The sequence below is a fragment of the Lethenteron reissneri genome, chromosome 20 (genome assembly GCF_015708825.2).
Source record: "Lethenteron reissneri isolate LAM-NWPU_2019-01 chromosome 20, ASM1570882v1, whole genome shotgun sequence".
NCBI lineage: Eukaryota > Metazoa > Chordata > Hyperoartia > Petromyzontiformes > Petromyzontidae > Lethenteron > Lethenteron reissneri.
The window spans coordinates 952,092-965,005 of record NC_083798.1 but is presented as its reverse complement, the minus strand read 5'-3'; the positions used below and the strand labels follow the sequence as shown (position 1 = coordinate 965,005).

General features: G+C 52.7%; 1 protein-coding gene across 5 annotated transcripts in view; it reads left to right on the top strand.

The window, feature by feature from the left end:
* The window catches only part of ADAM22 (ADAM metallopeptidase domain 22), a 117,924-nt gene that overhangs the window by 9,664 nt on the left and 95,346 nt on the right, over positions 1 to 12,914 (top strand). For all 5 annotated transcript variants that reach the window (XR_009755354.1, XM_061554534.1, XM_061554532.1 and 2 more), the window contains exon 3: positions 2,212 to 2,282. Coding sequence is in view for 4 of the 5 variants with exons in the window: in XM_061554534.1 (XP_061410518.1) it covers positions 2,212 to 2,282 (71 nt within the window). In the remaining variant the exon portion in view is untranslated. The remainder of the gene's footprint in view (positions 1 to 2,211; positions 2,283 to 12,914) is intronic.

Sequence of the window (12,914 nt, the reverse complement as noted above, 5' to 3'; positions counted from 1 at the left end):
TCAGCTGCCCACAGACCACGCCGAGCTGTTGTTCAGCATGCTGCTTGGTTAGCCAAGTGTCTTGCAAATGTCCAGGGCCCTCCTTGCCAAACACTTTACTAAAGCATTTTAATCGCAATATTGATTTCACGCGCAGTGGGAGTTGTGTGTAAGGTGTTAACAATTTGGCAGATAACATTTGCATTTTGTTGCCAAATGAAAGCAAATTGAATAGCACTCTGAGCATTGAACATTAATGCTGAACCCCAAGATTCCTAACGTCGCCTTGGACTGGGGGCGTCGATAGCGAACCCCACGTGGGCACACCTCCTGCCACCAAACCTCTCGTCGTCCGGTTCCCTGTGCAGCTCGCTCACTTGCTCAGGGCCCTCACGCCAGCGGCTCCACCTTCACTCTCCGGGAACCGCCTCCCTGCTCACTTCTTCAGGCCCTGCGGCTCTTTCAGGCCGTCTGTCCGGCGCTCGATCCCCACGTCCCAGTGCAATGCTCCCTCTTTCGTGAGCGTATCTCCAGCCCTAGGGGGGAGAATGGAGCTGTGCCGCTGAGTCTAATTGAGTGTGTAATGTGCGTCGTAAGTCAGCTGCACTGAATACGTGGAAGATTTGCCACAGGTCAATTAGAAGTATCCATCCAGACAAAAAAATAAACTAAAATGAGAATTTTGCCTATCGGTCCATTAAACCAAAGCTGGCTGTCATAACGTAGCAGGCTTGCACACAGAATGCACACAGCAAGCACACAGCACATACCGTGAAAATAGCACAAATACAGTACGCACACAGCACCCACACGGCACGCAACGTACACACAGCACCCACACAGCATACAACACGCACACAGCACGGATACAGCACGCGCACAGCACGGCGCTAAGGTGCTGTTGAGTTCATCGAGTATCTGAGCGATGGAGGACTGTCGATGTCCATGTTCTACTCCGTGGTTTCGATCAGCTGCTCTTCCATGTGGTCTCCCTGCTGCTCCAGTTTGTTCTCCTCCTGCGCATTGCCACTCGAGTGCAGCTCCTTCAGCCCATCCTCACACGCTCTCCACCAGCACGCACTTCTTGTCACGGCAAGGTGCCGCAGCGGCAATACGTATGTCTCGCAGCAGGAACTCCGAAGTTCAAGCCCTCACTCGGGTGCCTCTCTACGTGGAGTTTGTTTTCCCCATGTTCTGCATGAGTCTCTCTGTGTTCTCTGGTTTCCTTCCAGAGCTAAAAAAAGACCATGCAATGTAACTGGTACTGGCCCAAACGCTGATAGATCAGTCCACGTGGTTGCCTTCCCGCATCTTTGCTGGCAACGCGTCGCTCTCCGGAGCGCCGAGCACCCTCCCGAGTCGACTGCCGCCAGGACGCACACTCCTCTTCAGGACCGTGCCTCTCACCTGTGCTGGCGTTTCTGCATTGCCTTCCAGTTCAGACGGTGTTGAGTTTTAGATCCTCCTACTTGTGTTCAATTGGCTTGCTCCGCCATCACATCCGGGAGTTATTTCTTCCATTGAGATCTCTGAAATCCACCAATCGCACCCTACTCAGCGTGACCGCGCTCCAGGCCTCGACCACGGGGCTGCTGTCGGCACGGCGCCCAGGCTCCAGAGTTTCCTGCCCTCGGAGGTCAGGGACTCGCAGTCGATGGCGACTGTCTTGGTTGCAGACCCCAGCAGCTGTTTAACAGAGACCACCTCTCGTTCTCTATATTGTCTCTTTTGTCATTCTCTCCCCAGTTACTTCTCACTTATTTTCCTCTACATGCACAGCATTCTGATATCCATTGTTTAAGGGCGCTTTAGAAATCTAAGTTATTATTATTAAAACATCTAAAATCTGAAAAAAATTACCTGCAAATTACTAAATTGAGATTAGACATAGCAACATGGTCTTGAGACTCGATGATACTTTCCTGGGTGAACAAGCGTAGTCATAAAAATAAAAAATAATTAGCTTCAGGATGTACCGTACATAACCAACTGTGCTAACTCCACATGAAAGAGTGGGACCAATGGCTGACTCTCGTAATGCTCACACTCCAGTGACGCTAATTGGGAACGTGACCCCTTCTCCAGTGTCATGATCTAGCAAGAATGACTGCATGTGACTTGCACGGGCACTGAGGTGAGCGCGTGCGTGGTGCCAAGCCCGGTGCCGCTGTTGAGCGCTCTGGACTGCGAGCGTTGCCGCGTAGTGATGCCCGTGTGGATGTCGCCCCACAGCACGTGGCGCTCGCCAGCTTCCTGGTGCCGGCGTTCGGATCCTCCTTCACCCTGGACCTGCAGCTCAACCAGTGAGTTCCCCAGCTCCAGCGCACACCCACCACACACTACTTGACCTCACGCTCACACTACGAGGCCTTTGGACCGTCAGGGCAAGTGCTGTTAGCCAGTAGCACCTACGAAGGCCGGCACGTCACAAGAGGGGGTGTAAGGCCAGCACCACGCCTGGCTGCCTTTGTCTCCTTAGCGGCGATGTTTATACACTGCACCAGGCACTCATTTTAGGCTGAGTCAACTCAGGGGAGGCCCAGAACCAGTTCAGATATTCGTCACTGGTGTTGGCCGTGAGAGGGAATCGAAGCTGGACGTGCAGAGACAGCGGTACTCCTCCCCTTCGCTCTGGCACCACCGCGTGCCCCTCTGTCGCCAGGCCGCATGGTGGACCGCACGTCGGGCCACGCTCAGTCGTGTTGCCATGGCAATGAGTGCACGACGGGTCCTGCGCTGTGGAAGCGAAGCCTCCATCATACGAAAAAACATAAAATGGAGAAAATACGTAACAAATAGATGTGTGGACTCTATATACTCCTTAATATGTCTGTCTCTTCACATAAAAAAACCTCAAGTATTTTTAACCCAACCCACCGGCCATGAAGCCTTCTGGGATTGAATAATTCCAACAGTGTTGATTCAGCACAAGCAACACTCTGGACCGCTTCGACTCACAGTGTCTCATGAGCAGGGTCGGGCTTGCCAGATGTTCCAGGCAAATGCTTTCTCTTTAATATATGGATCTCAGTTCGAGACAAAAGACATAACACAAAATAACCATAACCATCATTGTGGAGAATGTAGGTAACAAAGTGGATAAACAGACAATACGTCTCTTTCAAATATCTGTCTCTCCACATGAAATATAAAAGTACCAAATCAATACTGAATCAATGTCGCTCAAATTATGCACTCTCAGAAGGCAGTGGGGATGATGGGTTGTGTACAAAATACTTTTAGTATTTTCTACGTGGAGAGGTTGAAGTGTGAGGGAGACGTATTGCCTGCTCATCTATCTTCACCGGGTGCCGTGAGCCAGCCGTGCGTGGACGGCTCGGACAGCAACCAAGCGCATCCACCGCTTCCATGGAGATTCACGCAGCGTTTAAATACCACGTGCATGGAAGGGGCTCTACGAACATTTGCAGCGGAATGTGATGAAAAACGGGCGATGGTGGGGGGGGAGCACGGGGAGCGAATAGAAGTGGACAGGAGAGTGGTGGACGACGATGTATGCAGCAGGGTAAATGAATTCCATCCTACGCAGGAGGACATTTCCTATTTTTGCTGTTCTTAGAGCGCAAGGCTATCGTGACAGAAGCGTTCTTTCCAGACGCAGTTCGCAGTAGCTCCACAGTAGGGGGCGATGTTGCTCTGTATGATCCCAAATTAGTATTTTGCTGCTTAATTTTTGAAATCTAGCAAATTTGGACAGTGACGCTGGCAAACAATGGCCTACTCGTTTCAAATGACGTCAGGAGATATTTAATGTCCACTCTGAAGCCGACGTCGCGTATTTCACGATGAATAGATAATAATAGTACACCAGCCGTAATAACCAGGGCCACCTGCCAGATCCGAACAGCGGCCCTCTGCAACAAGTGGCGAACGGAGCTACCACTGGGCCACCGCGTCACTGCGTCACTCTCCCTGAATCTGCAAGGAGGCTGCAGAAGGAGGCCACCTCGTTACAGAAGATGGGAGCTTTGGAGCGTGGATCTTTGAAGCGTGGCAGGGAAAGGGCGCAGATGTGGGAGGGGGGGTTGCAAACTGCAGGAGGTGGTTCCCGCGGAGCTGAGGCTCTTTTGATGGCCGGAAAGGATGCTGTGATTACTGGGGCGGAAGGCCCGGGTTTTGAAGACCGCCAGAGCAACCTTGAAATTGATTTGCAATTGTATCGGAGGCCGCGAGATGCCCCCGAGTTATGGGGGAAATGTGGTCGCGTTTACGGAGACGGGGCGGGGGGTAGAGGTGTGGGGGCCGCCCGCCAATTGGAGGCGCCCGCCCGTTGGGCGCCGTGCCGCTGCTGCCGCACGGCGCCCTGGCGGCGGCGTCACGTGGCACCGCAGGGCGGGCGATGGCTATTTATTTATTTATTAACTCCGGCTTCTGGGGCCGCTCCCATCGTGGAGGATGCGTGTTGCCGAGCAACCATGGCCCGAAATCCTGTTTGTGATGTCGTAATAACAAACACTTTCCGTTTAGCTGTTATTTTAGTTTGTCTTGTCTGCTGTGATTTATTCGTAGTCGAGCAGTTGAAAGTGTAATTGATATTTACGTGTTATTTATTAGCCTATGAAATCACACCAGAATTTTGCCTGACCAACAAAAAGTGTTGGTTAAAAGAAGCGCAAAGCTGCAATATTTTATCACGTCGTGGCAGAAAACAGATAATAAGGAAGTGATTTATTTTATATAGGGCTGACCTAAATGTAGGCCCACATTTGTTTCTGTAAGGCAGTGATGGTGAACGTCGTTCTGTGATTCATGCTAAATTGACAGAACCAAATTCCACTGAAACCAAGTCACTGGGTAGTGCTGGGAGAGGTGGATATACACATGCACTGTGTGAATTCATTTATTCCAGAAAACATTACTTTGAATTCAAACGGTGTAATGTTTCAAAATATTTTGGATTTCGATACATTGTTTATGGGATAGAATCTAAATTATTTTTCATTGAGATTCATTGTTATGAATCTAGAATTGCTACAAATATAATGCACATTGGGATAGATTATTTCACTACAGTTTTGAATTTCACATCAGACACCTAAATTGACCTTTTTCTAGAGGTCAACACTCCCCTGCCATGGGGCTTCCCGCGCCCTGTCGGCTCGAACTCTGCTACGTGAATGGGGAGAGGGCGCGGGGGAAGATAGTGCCGCATTGTTCGGGTGCTTTGTGGGGTAAAATAGATCAATTGCTCCAAAGAGAGCCAAACGTTGTGTCGTTGTGTGTGTGTGTTACATGATGATAGAGGCTCAGAGAGATTGGCCACGATATCTTGATATGCTGTGCCATCAATAGCATCAGCACCAATGGCTGTGCTGACCTTTTGACCTTGCCGTAGCATTGTACTATATTTGGAGAATCCTGGAAGTGGCTGATGAAGGCCGAAGAAGAGATATTTTGGGTGTTTAAAAACCGCGGAAGGTTAAATAGCCACTTCTCTTATCTGCAACCCCATTACCCCGACACATATCATTTATGGGAGCTGCAGGGTTTGCAAAAGCCCCAATTACCTATAATGCATTCGTGATTAAGAGGAGGTATGCAGCAAATACAGCAGAACTTAAATAATCCACGATCCAAGGACTGCGAATCCTTGTAGTTTGCGGATTATGGGTGATATTCTACTGCTTCCGTAATCCGGGGCATGAAAACACTTCACGAACCACAAACTGTGAACCATTGACGGTGGAGCTTATGCAGAGCTGCAGGGAATTTTTTTCTGCAATTTTTATTTTTTGTTTGTTTTGACGTGATTTTTTTGAGAAAACTATTTTGCATGATTCAGATTTGGATATCAAGTCTTAAAAAAGTACCCATATGGCAGATTTGTGCCATTTTGGTCTTAGAAAAACTCATAACCTCATAATCCACAAACTGGATTAATTTATCCGCAAGTCTCATTCCCATACTTCTCCTGTAATCCACGTTGTCGCTTGAATCAGTGCCTCTGTCCTCTCGTAGTCCGCGGCACACTGCGTTGCAGTGAATTTTTTGCAGATTGTATAACAAACCTCGGCAATGCGCCACGGATTATGGTATCCGTGATATGGTCCCCACTCCCCCTATATTACAGCAGATTACTGGAGTTTTACTGAACCCCTATTACCCAAGAAGACGTGTGGCTGTTCTTCGTGAATAACCCCACAGATGCCCCACATTGTGACGGATAAGAAGTGTTCTGCTGGATGGGTTGTTTTTTAAATTAACTGTCAAGGCCCGCTGATGTGAATTCCTGTCGGATTTGACGAAATTGTAATTATGTTTTAATACAAAAAAATAAGTAAAACAAAGTAACCATGCTGTGATAGCAAGAATACAAACCGATTTAATTGCCAGCATGCTCGGTAAAAGTCACATTTGTATTGCTCCTGTAGAGTTCAAACACACATATCTATTTTTAAGGTTACATATGTACGTTATGCATTATTAATGAATAGCGCACGGCATAACTCAAGCGATGGCGAGCAATCAAAACGATGGCTGAGCCGCTGTGCAGTGGGAGATGCCGGGACACGTTCACGTTGCCGATCCCAGTTATAAAATGGAGGTACAGTACACCTATTGCTCGGCTTTCATCCCTCACTCGTGTTTATCCTTGGAGTCTGAATTGTACAAAGCGAGTTGTTAAACCTAAATTACAACGGTCAATATACCTGAATATAATCCAAAGCTTATATTAAAATCACTTCTTGTGATACTGTGGAGTACAACGTCCAATATGTATCTTGGACCTGATGTGGAGGCTGCCGTTTTACTCTGCGACCCCTTGCCGCGTGCTGTTTATTCCCCTTTCTTGGCTTTTATTTCACACGGAAAAAAAGTGATTTGATACTCAAATGAGCATTGAGGAGGTGCTCATCAATTCCCTTTACAGTCCTCCCTCCTTGCACCCCTCCACTGGAATCAACTTCCCCTACACATGAAGCAGCCCCCCTCCTTAACCTCCTTCAGTCCCTCTCTTGAAGCCTCACCTCTTTTCTATTGCCCATTCCATCCTCTTCCCTCCCCTCACCCCTCCACTTCTTCCCATCCCTACGCACCCTCTATCACGGTCACCCATTGCTCAACACTTGTATATCCCTGTCATTAAAATAGTTATGTTTTATCACCGTGTTTTAAACTATGGTAAGCACCTTGAGTGAAGGTGCTTTATAAATATATAAAAAAGATGACATTCTATAGGAACACTGAGCTGCTCAATAGGTGAAGACCAAATTTCATTGGTTTCAAGGCAAGTGAAGACACGAGTAACCATGCATTTTCTGAATTTATTCCAAATTGTTAAATTCTGCTTTTCAGTCGAATATTTATAATTCGTTCTTTGATTAATGTGCGAGTCATGCACCTCATTGACATTTTGTTGCTTTCACTATTATAAATTACATTGCTGTTATTGCACCGTTACCAGTATTCTTTGCGCTATCGCAATGTAATTAATTTCTTTGCTAGTTTTGATTAGGAGTGCAGTTTTGTGTTTGGCGATGTGATGAAGGGCCCCGCTGTGAGTAGCCTTCGGAGAGTGTGGAAAGCTCCCATGGCACACGGGGCCCTAGTGGAGGCCATACAGGAGTCCCCACAGGAGGCCCTACAAAAGGCCCCATAGGAGGCCAAAGTGGAGGGTCCACAGTGGAGGCCCAGACGCGCCGCGTGACGCTCGCGCCCCCGTCTCGGCGTGGTGGCTTGGCTTCTGTTGAACGCGAATGTCCGCATTGGCCGCATACACGAAGGAGGTTTCGAAACGGCTCCTTCTTGCCGATCCTATTTGATCCCCCGTCCCCCACACGAAGGGGATCTCGGCGCTGGGGGTGGTGTGGAGGCTTTGACCGTCGTGCTCCCGTGTTCCGGCGGGGCGACGGCCGCTGGCGGAGTCGCTACCCCCGCGGCCCTGGGGAGCGCTGAGCCGGCGTAGCCACCAAGACACCCCCCCTCGTGCTGTAGCCATGTTTCGGCCGTGATTCCAACACGAACCTACAGAGTGATCACGCTCCTGGATTGCAGCCCAATGCAGTGCGACAGGTGCATCATCATCTTCATGAGATCTCGATGATGATTTTGATTGTGATAATGGCCATGATGGATGTTTTTGCGGCGCGCGAATATAGAGAGCAGGTTGGTGCGTGATGTACCTTCTTGAAATATGGCTGTACACGTTATATCCTGTGCAAGGCATGTTACACACATGCATGACCAATCACACGTGTGTACAAGACAAGAGTGTCTGCACCATGGGGTGTCGCGCGCGCAAAGGGGTGTTGCCTCGTCTCTTCCTGCAGCAAGACGGCGCTGTCATGCAGGTCGAGGTCGGGGCTTGTTGTCCTGCAGGTAGAGGTCGGGACTTGTTGTCCTGCAGGTGGAGGTCGGGACTTGTTGTCCTGCAGGTAGAGGTCGGGACTTGTTGTCCTGCAGGTAGAGGTCGGGACTTGTTGTCCTGCAGGTGGAGGTCGGGGCTTGTTGTCCTGCAGGTGGAGGTCGGGACTTGTTGTCCTGCAGGTAGAGGTCGGGGCTTGTTGTCCTGCAGGTGGAGGTCGGGGCTTGTTGTCCTGCAGGTAGAGGTCGGGACTTGTTGTCCTGCAGGTGGAGGTCGGGGCTTGTTGTCCTGCAGGTAGAGGTCGGGGCTTGTTGTCCTGCAGGTGGAGGTCGGGGCTTGTTGTCCTGCAAGTAGAGGTCGGGGCTTGTTGTCCTGCAGGTAGAGGTCGGGACTTGTTGTCCTGCAGGTGGAGGTCGGGACTTGTTGTCCTGCAGGTAGAGGTCGGGACTTGTTGTCCTGCAGGTGGAGGTCGGGACTTGTTGTCCTGCAGGTGGAGGTCGGGACTTGTTGTCCTGCAGGTGGAGGTCGGGACTTGTTGTCCTGCAGGTAGAGGTCGGGGCTTGTTGTCATGCAGGTAGAGGTCGGGGCTTGTTGTCCTGCAGGTAGAGGTCGGGACTTGTTGTCCTGCAGGTAGAGGTCGGGACTTGTTGTCCTGCAGGTAGAGGTCGGGACTTGTTGTCCTGCAGGTGGAGGTCGGGACTTGTTGTCCTGCAGGTGGAGGTCGGGACTTGTTGTCCTGCAGGTGGAGGTCGGGACTTGTTGTCCTGCAGGTAGAGGTTGGGGCTTGTTGTCCTGCAGGTAGAGGTCGGGGCTTGTTGTCATGCAGGTAGAGGTCGGGGCTTGTTGTCCTGCAGGTAGAGGTCGGGACTTGTTGTCCTGCAGGTAGAGGTCGGGGCTTGTTGTCATGCAGGTAGAGGTCGGGACTTGTTGTCCTGCAGGTGGAGGTCGGGGCTTGTTGTCATGCAGGTAGAGGTCGGGGCTTGTTGTCATGCAGGTAGAGGTCAGGACTTGTTGTCCTGCAGGTGGAGGTCGGGGCTTGTTGTCCTGCAGGTGGAGGTCGGGACTTGTTGTCCTGCAGGTAGAGGTCGGGACTTGTTGTCCTGCAGGTAGAGGTCGGGGCTTGTTGTCCTGCAGGTGGAGGTCGGGGCTTGTTGTCCTGCAGGTGGAGGTCGGGGCTTGTTGTCCTGCAGGTGGAGGTCGGGGCTTGTTGTCCTGCAGGTAGAGGTCGGGACTTGTTGTCCTGCAGGTGGAGGTCGGGGCTTGTTGTCCTGCAGGTAGAGGTCGGGACTTGTTGTCCTGCAGGTAGAGGTCGGGACTTGTTGTCCTGCAGGTAGAGGTCGGGACTTGTTGTCCTGCAGGTAGAGGTCGGGGCTTGTTGTCCTGCAGGTAGAGGTCGGGACTTGTTGTCCTGCAGGTGGAGGTCGGGGCTTGTTGTCCTGCAGGTGGAGGTCGGGACTTGTTGTCCTGCAGGTAGAGGTCGGGGCTTGTTGTCCTGCAGGTAGAGGTCGGGGCTTGTTGTCCTGCAGGTAGAGGTCGGGGCTTGTTGTCATGCAGGTAGAGGTCGGGACTTGTTGTCCTGCAGGTAGAGGTCGGGACTTGTTGTCCTGCAGGTAGAGGTCGGGACTTGTTGTCCTGCAGGTAGAGGTCGGGGCTTGTTGTCCTGCAGGTAGAGGTCGGGACTTGTTGTCCTGCAGGTAGATGTCGGGACTTGTTGTCCTGCAGGTAGAGGTCGGGACTTGTTGTCCTGCAGGTAGAGGTCGGGGCTTGTTGTCCTGCAGGTAGAAGTCGGGACTTGTTGTCCTGCAGGTGGAGGTCGGGGCTTGTTGTCCTGCAGGTGGAGGTCGGGACTTGTTGTCCTGCAGGTAGAGGTCGGGGCTTGTTGTCCTGCAGGTAGAGGTCGGGGCTTGTTGTCCTGCAGGTAGAGGTCGGGGCTTGTTGTCATGCAGGTAGAGGTCGGGGCTTGTTGTCCTGCAGGTAGAGGTCGGGACTTGTTGTCATGCAGGTAGAGGTCGGGACTTGTTGTCCTGCAGGTAGAGGTCGGGGCTTGTTGTCATGCAGGTAGAGGTCGGGACTTGTTGTCCTGCAGGTGGAGGTCGGAGCTTGTTGTCCTGCAGGTGGAGGTCGGGACTTGTTGTCCTGCAGGTGGAGGTCGGGACTTGTTGTCCTGCAGGTAGAGGTCGGGGCTTGTTGTCCTGCAGGTCGAGGTCGGGGCTTGTTTTCCTGCAGGTCGAGGTCGGGGCTTGTTGTCCTGCAGGTAGAGGTCGGGACTTGTTGTCCTGCAGGTAGAGGTCGGGGCTTGTTGTCATGCAGGTAGAGGTCGGGGCTTGTTGTCCTGCAGGTGGAGGTCGGGGCTTGTTGTCATGCAGGTAGAGGTCGGGGCTTGTTGTCATGCAGGTGGAGGTTGGGGCTTGTTGTCATGCAGGTAGAGGTCGGGGCTTGTTGTCATGCAGGTGGAGGTTGGGGCTTGTTGTCATGCAGGTGGAGGTTGGGGCTTGTTGTCATGCAGGTGGAGGTTGGGGCTTGTTGTCATGCAGGTAGAGGTTGGGGCTTGTTGTCATGCAGGTGGAGGTTGGGGCTTGTTGTCATGCAGGTGGAGGTTGGGGCCTGTTGTCATGCAGGTGGAGGTTGGGGCCTGTTGTCATGCAGGTGGAGGTTGGGGCCTGTTGTCATGCAGGTAGAGGTCGGGGCTTGTTGTCCTGCAGGTAGAGGTCGGGGCTTGTTGTCCTGCAGGTAGAGGTCGGGGCTTGTTGTCCTGCAGGTGGAGGTTGGGGCCTGTTGTCATGCAGGTAGAGGTCGGGGCTTGTTGTCATGCAGGTAGAGGTCGGGGCTTGTTGTCCTGCAGGTAGAGGTCGGGGCTTGTTGTCCTGCAGGTGGAGGTCGTTGTCCTGCAGGTGGAGGTTGGGGCCTGTTGTCATGCAGGTAGAGGTCGGGGCTTGTTGTCCTGCAGGTAGAGGTCGGGGCTTGTTGTCCTGCAGGTGGAGGTCGGGGCTTGTTGTCCTGCAGGTGGAGGTCGGGGCTTGTTGTCCTGCAGGTGGAGGTCGGGGCTTGTTGTCCTGCAGGTAGAGGTCGGGGCTTGTTGTCATGCAGGTAGAGGTCGGGGCTTGTTGTCATGCAGGTGGAGGTTGGGGCCTGTTGTCATGCAGGTGGAGGTCGGGGCTTGTTGTCCTGCAGGTAGAGGTCGGGGCTTGTTGTCATGCAGGTAGAGGTCGGGGCTTGTTGTCCTGCAGGTAGAGGTCGGGGCTTGTTGTCCTGCAGGTGGAGGTCGGGGCTTGTTGTCCTGCAGGTGGAGGTCGGGGCTTGTTGTCATGCAGGTAGAGGTCGGGGCTTGTTGTCATGCAGGTAGAGGTCGGGGCTTGTTGTCATGCAGGTAGAGGTCGGGGCTTGTTGTCATGCAGGTAGAGGTCGGGGCTTGTTGTCATGCAGGTAGAGGTCGGGGCTTGTTGTCCTGCAGGTAGAGGTCAGGGCTTGTTGTCCTGCAGGTGGAGGTCGGGGCTTGTTGTCCTGCAGGTGGAGGTCGGGGCTTGTTGTCATGCAGGTAGAGGTCGGGGCTTGTTGTCATGCAGGTAGAGGTCGGGGCTTGTTGTCATGCAGGTAGAGGTCGGGGCTTGTTGTCATGCAGGTGGAGGTCGGGGCTTGTTGTCATGCAGGTAGAGGTCGGGGCTTGTTGTCATGCAGGTAGAGGTCGGGGCTTGTTGTCTTGCAGGTGGAGGTCGGGGCTTGTTGTCCTGCAGGTGGAGGTCAGGGCTTGTTGTCCTGCAGGTGGAGGTCGGGGCTTGTTGTCCTGCAGGTAGAGGTCGGGGCTTGTTGTCATTGCAGGTAGAGGTCGTGGCTTGTTGTCCTGCAGGTGGAGGTCGGGGCTTGTTGTCATGCAGGTAGAGGTCGGGGCTTGTTGTCATGCAGGTGGAGGTCGGGGCTTGTTGTCCTGCAGGTGGAGGTCGGGGCTTGTTGTCCTGCAGGTAGAGGTCGGGGCTTGTTGTCCTGCAGGTGGAGGTCGGGGCTTGTTGTCCTGCAGGTAGAGGTCGGGGCTTGTTGTCATTGCAGGTAGAGGTCGGGGCTTGTTGTCATTGCAGGTAGAGGTCGGGGCTTGTTGTCATGCAGGTAGAGGTCGGGGCTTGTTGTCATGCAGGTGGAGGTCGGGGCTTGTTGTCCTGCAGGTGGAGGTCGGGGCTTGTTGTCCTGCAGGTAGAGGTCGGGGCTTGTTGTCCTGCAGGTGGAGGTCGGGGCTTGTTGTCCTGCAGGTAGAGGTCGGGGCTTGTTGTCATTGCAGGTAGAGGTCGGGGCTTGTTGTCATTGCAGGTAGAGGTCGGGGCTTGCGTGCGCTGGGGGGTGCAGGCGCACACCGTCCTCGTAACCCTGGCAACGCTCGCAGCCCTGGAAATCCTCACCCGAATTTGGTCCAAAAGGTTTGGGTGCGATATGGGGTGTGGTGGGGGGGAGGTGGTGGGGAGGGGGTGGTGGGGAGGGGGTGGTGGGGGCTTGTCTGGGAGTTGCTCCGGACGGGGTATTTTGTGGGCTCGATGTCATCGTTTATACAAAACGAATCTGCAGTCTTTGCAGTTAGTGAAGGGTAATGCCGCCAGAGAGTGCATCAAAAGTGCTCCAACTCAGT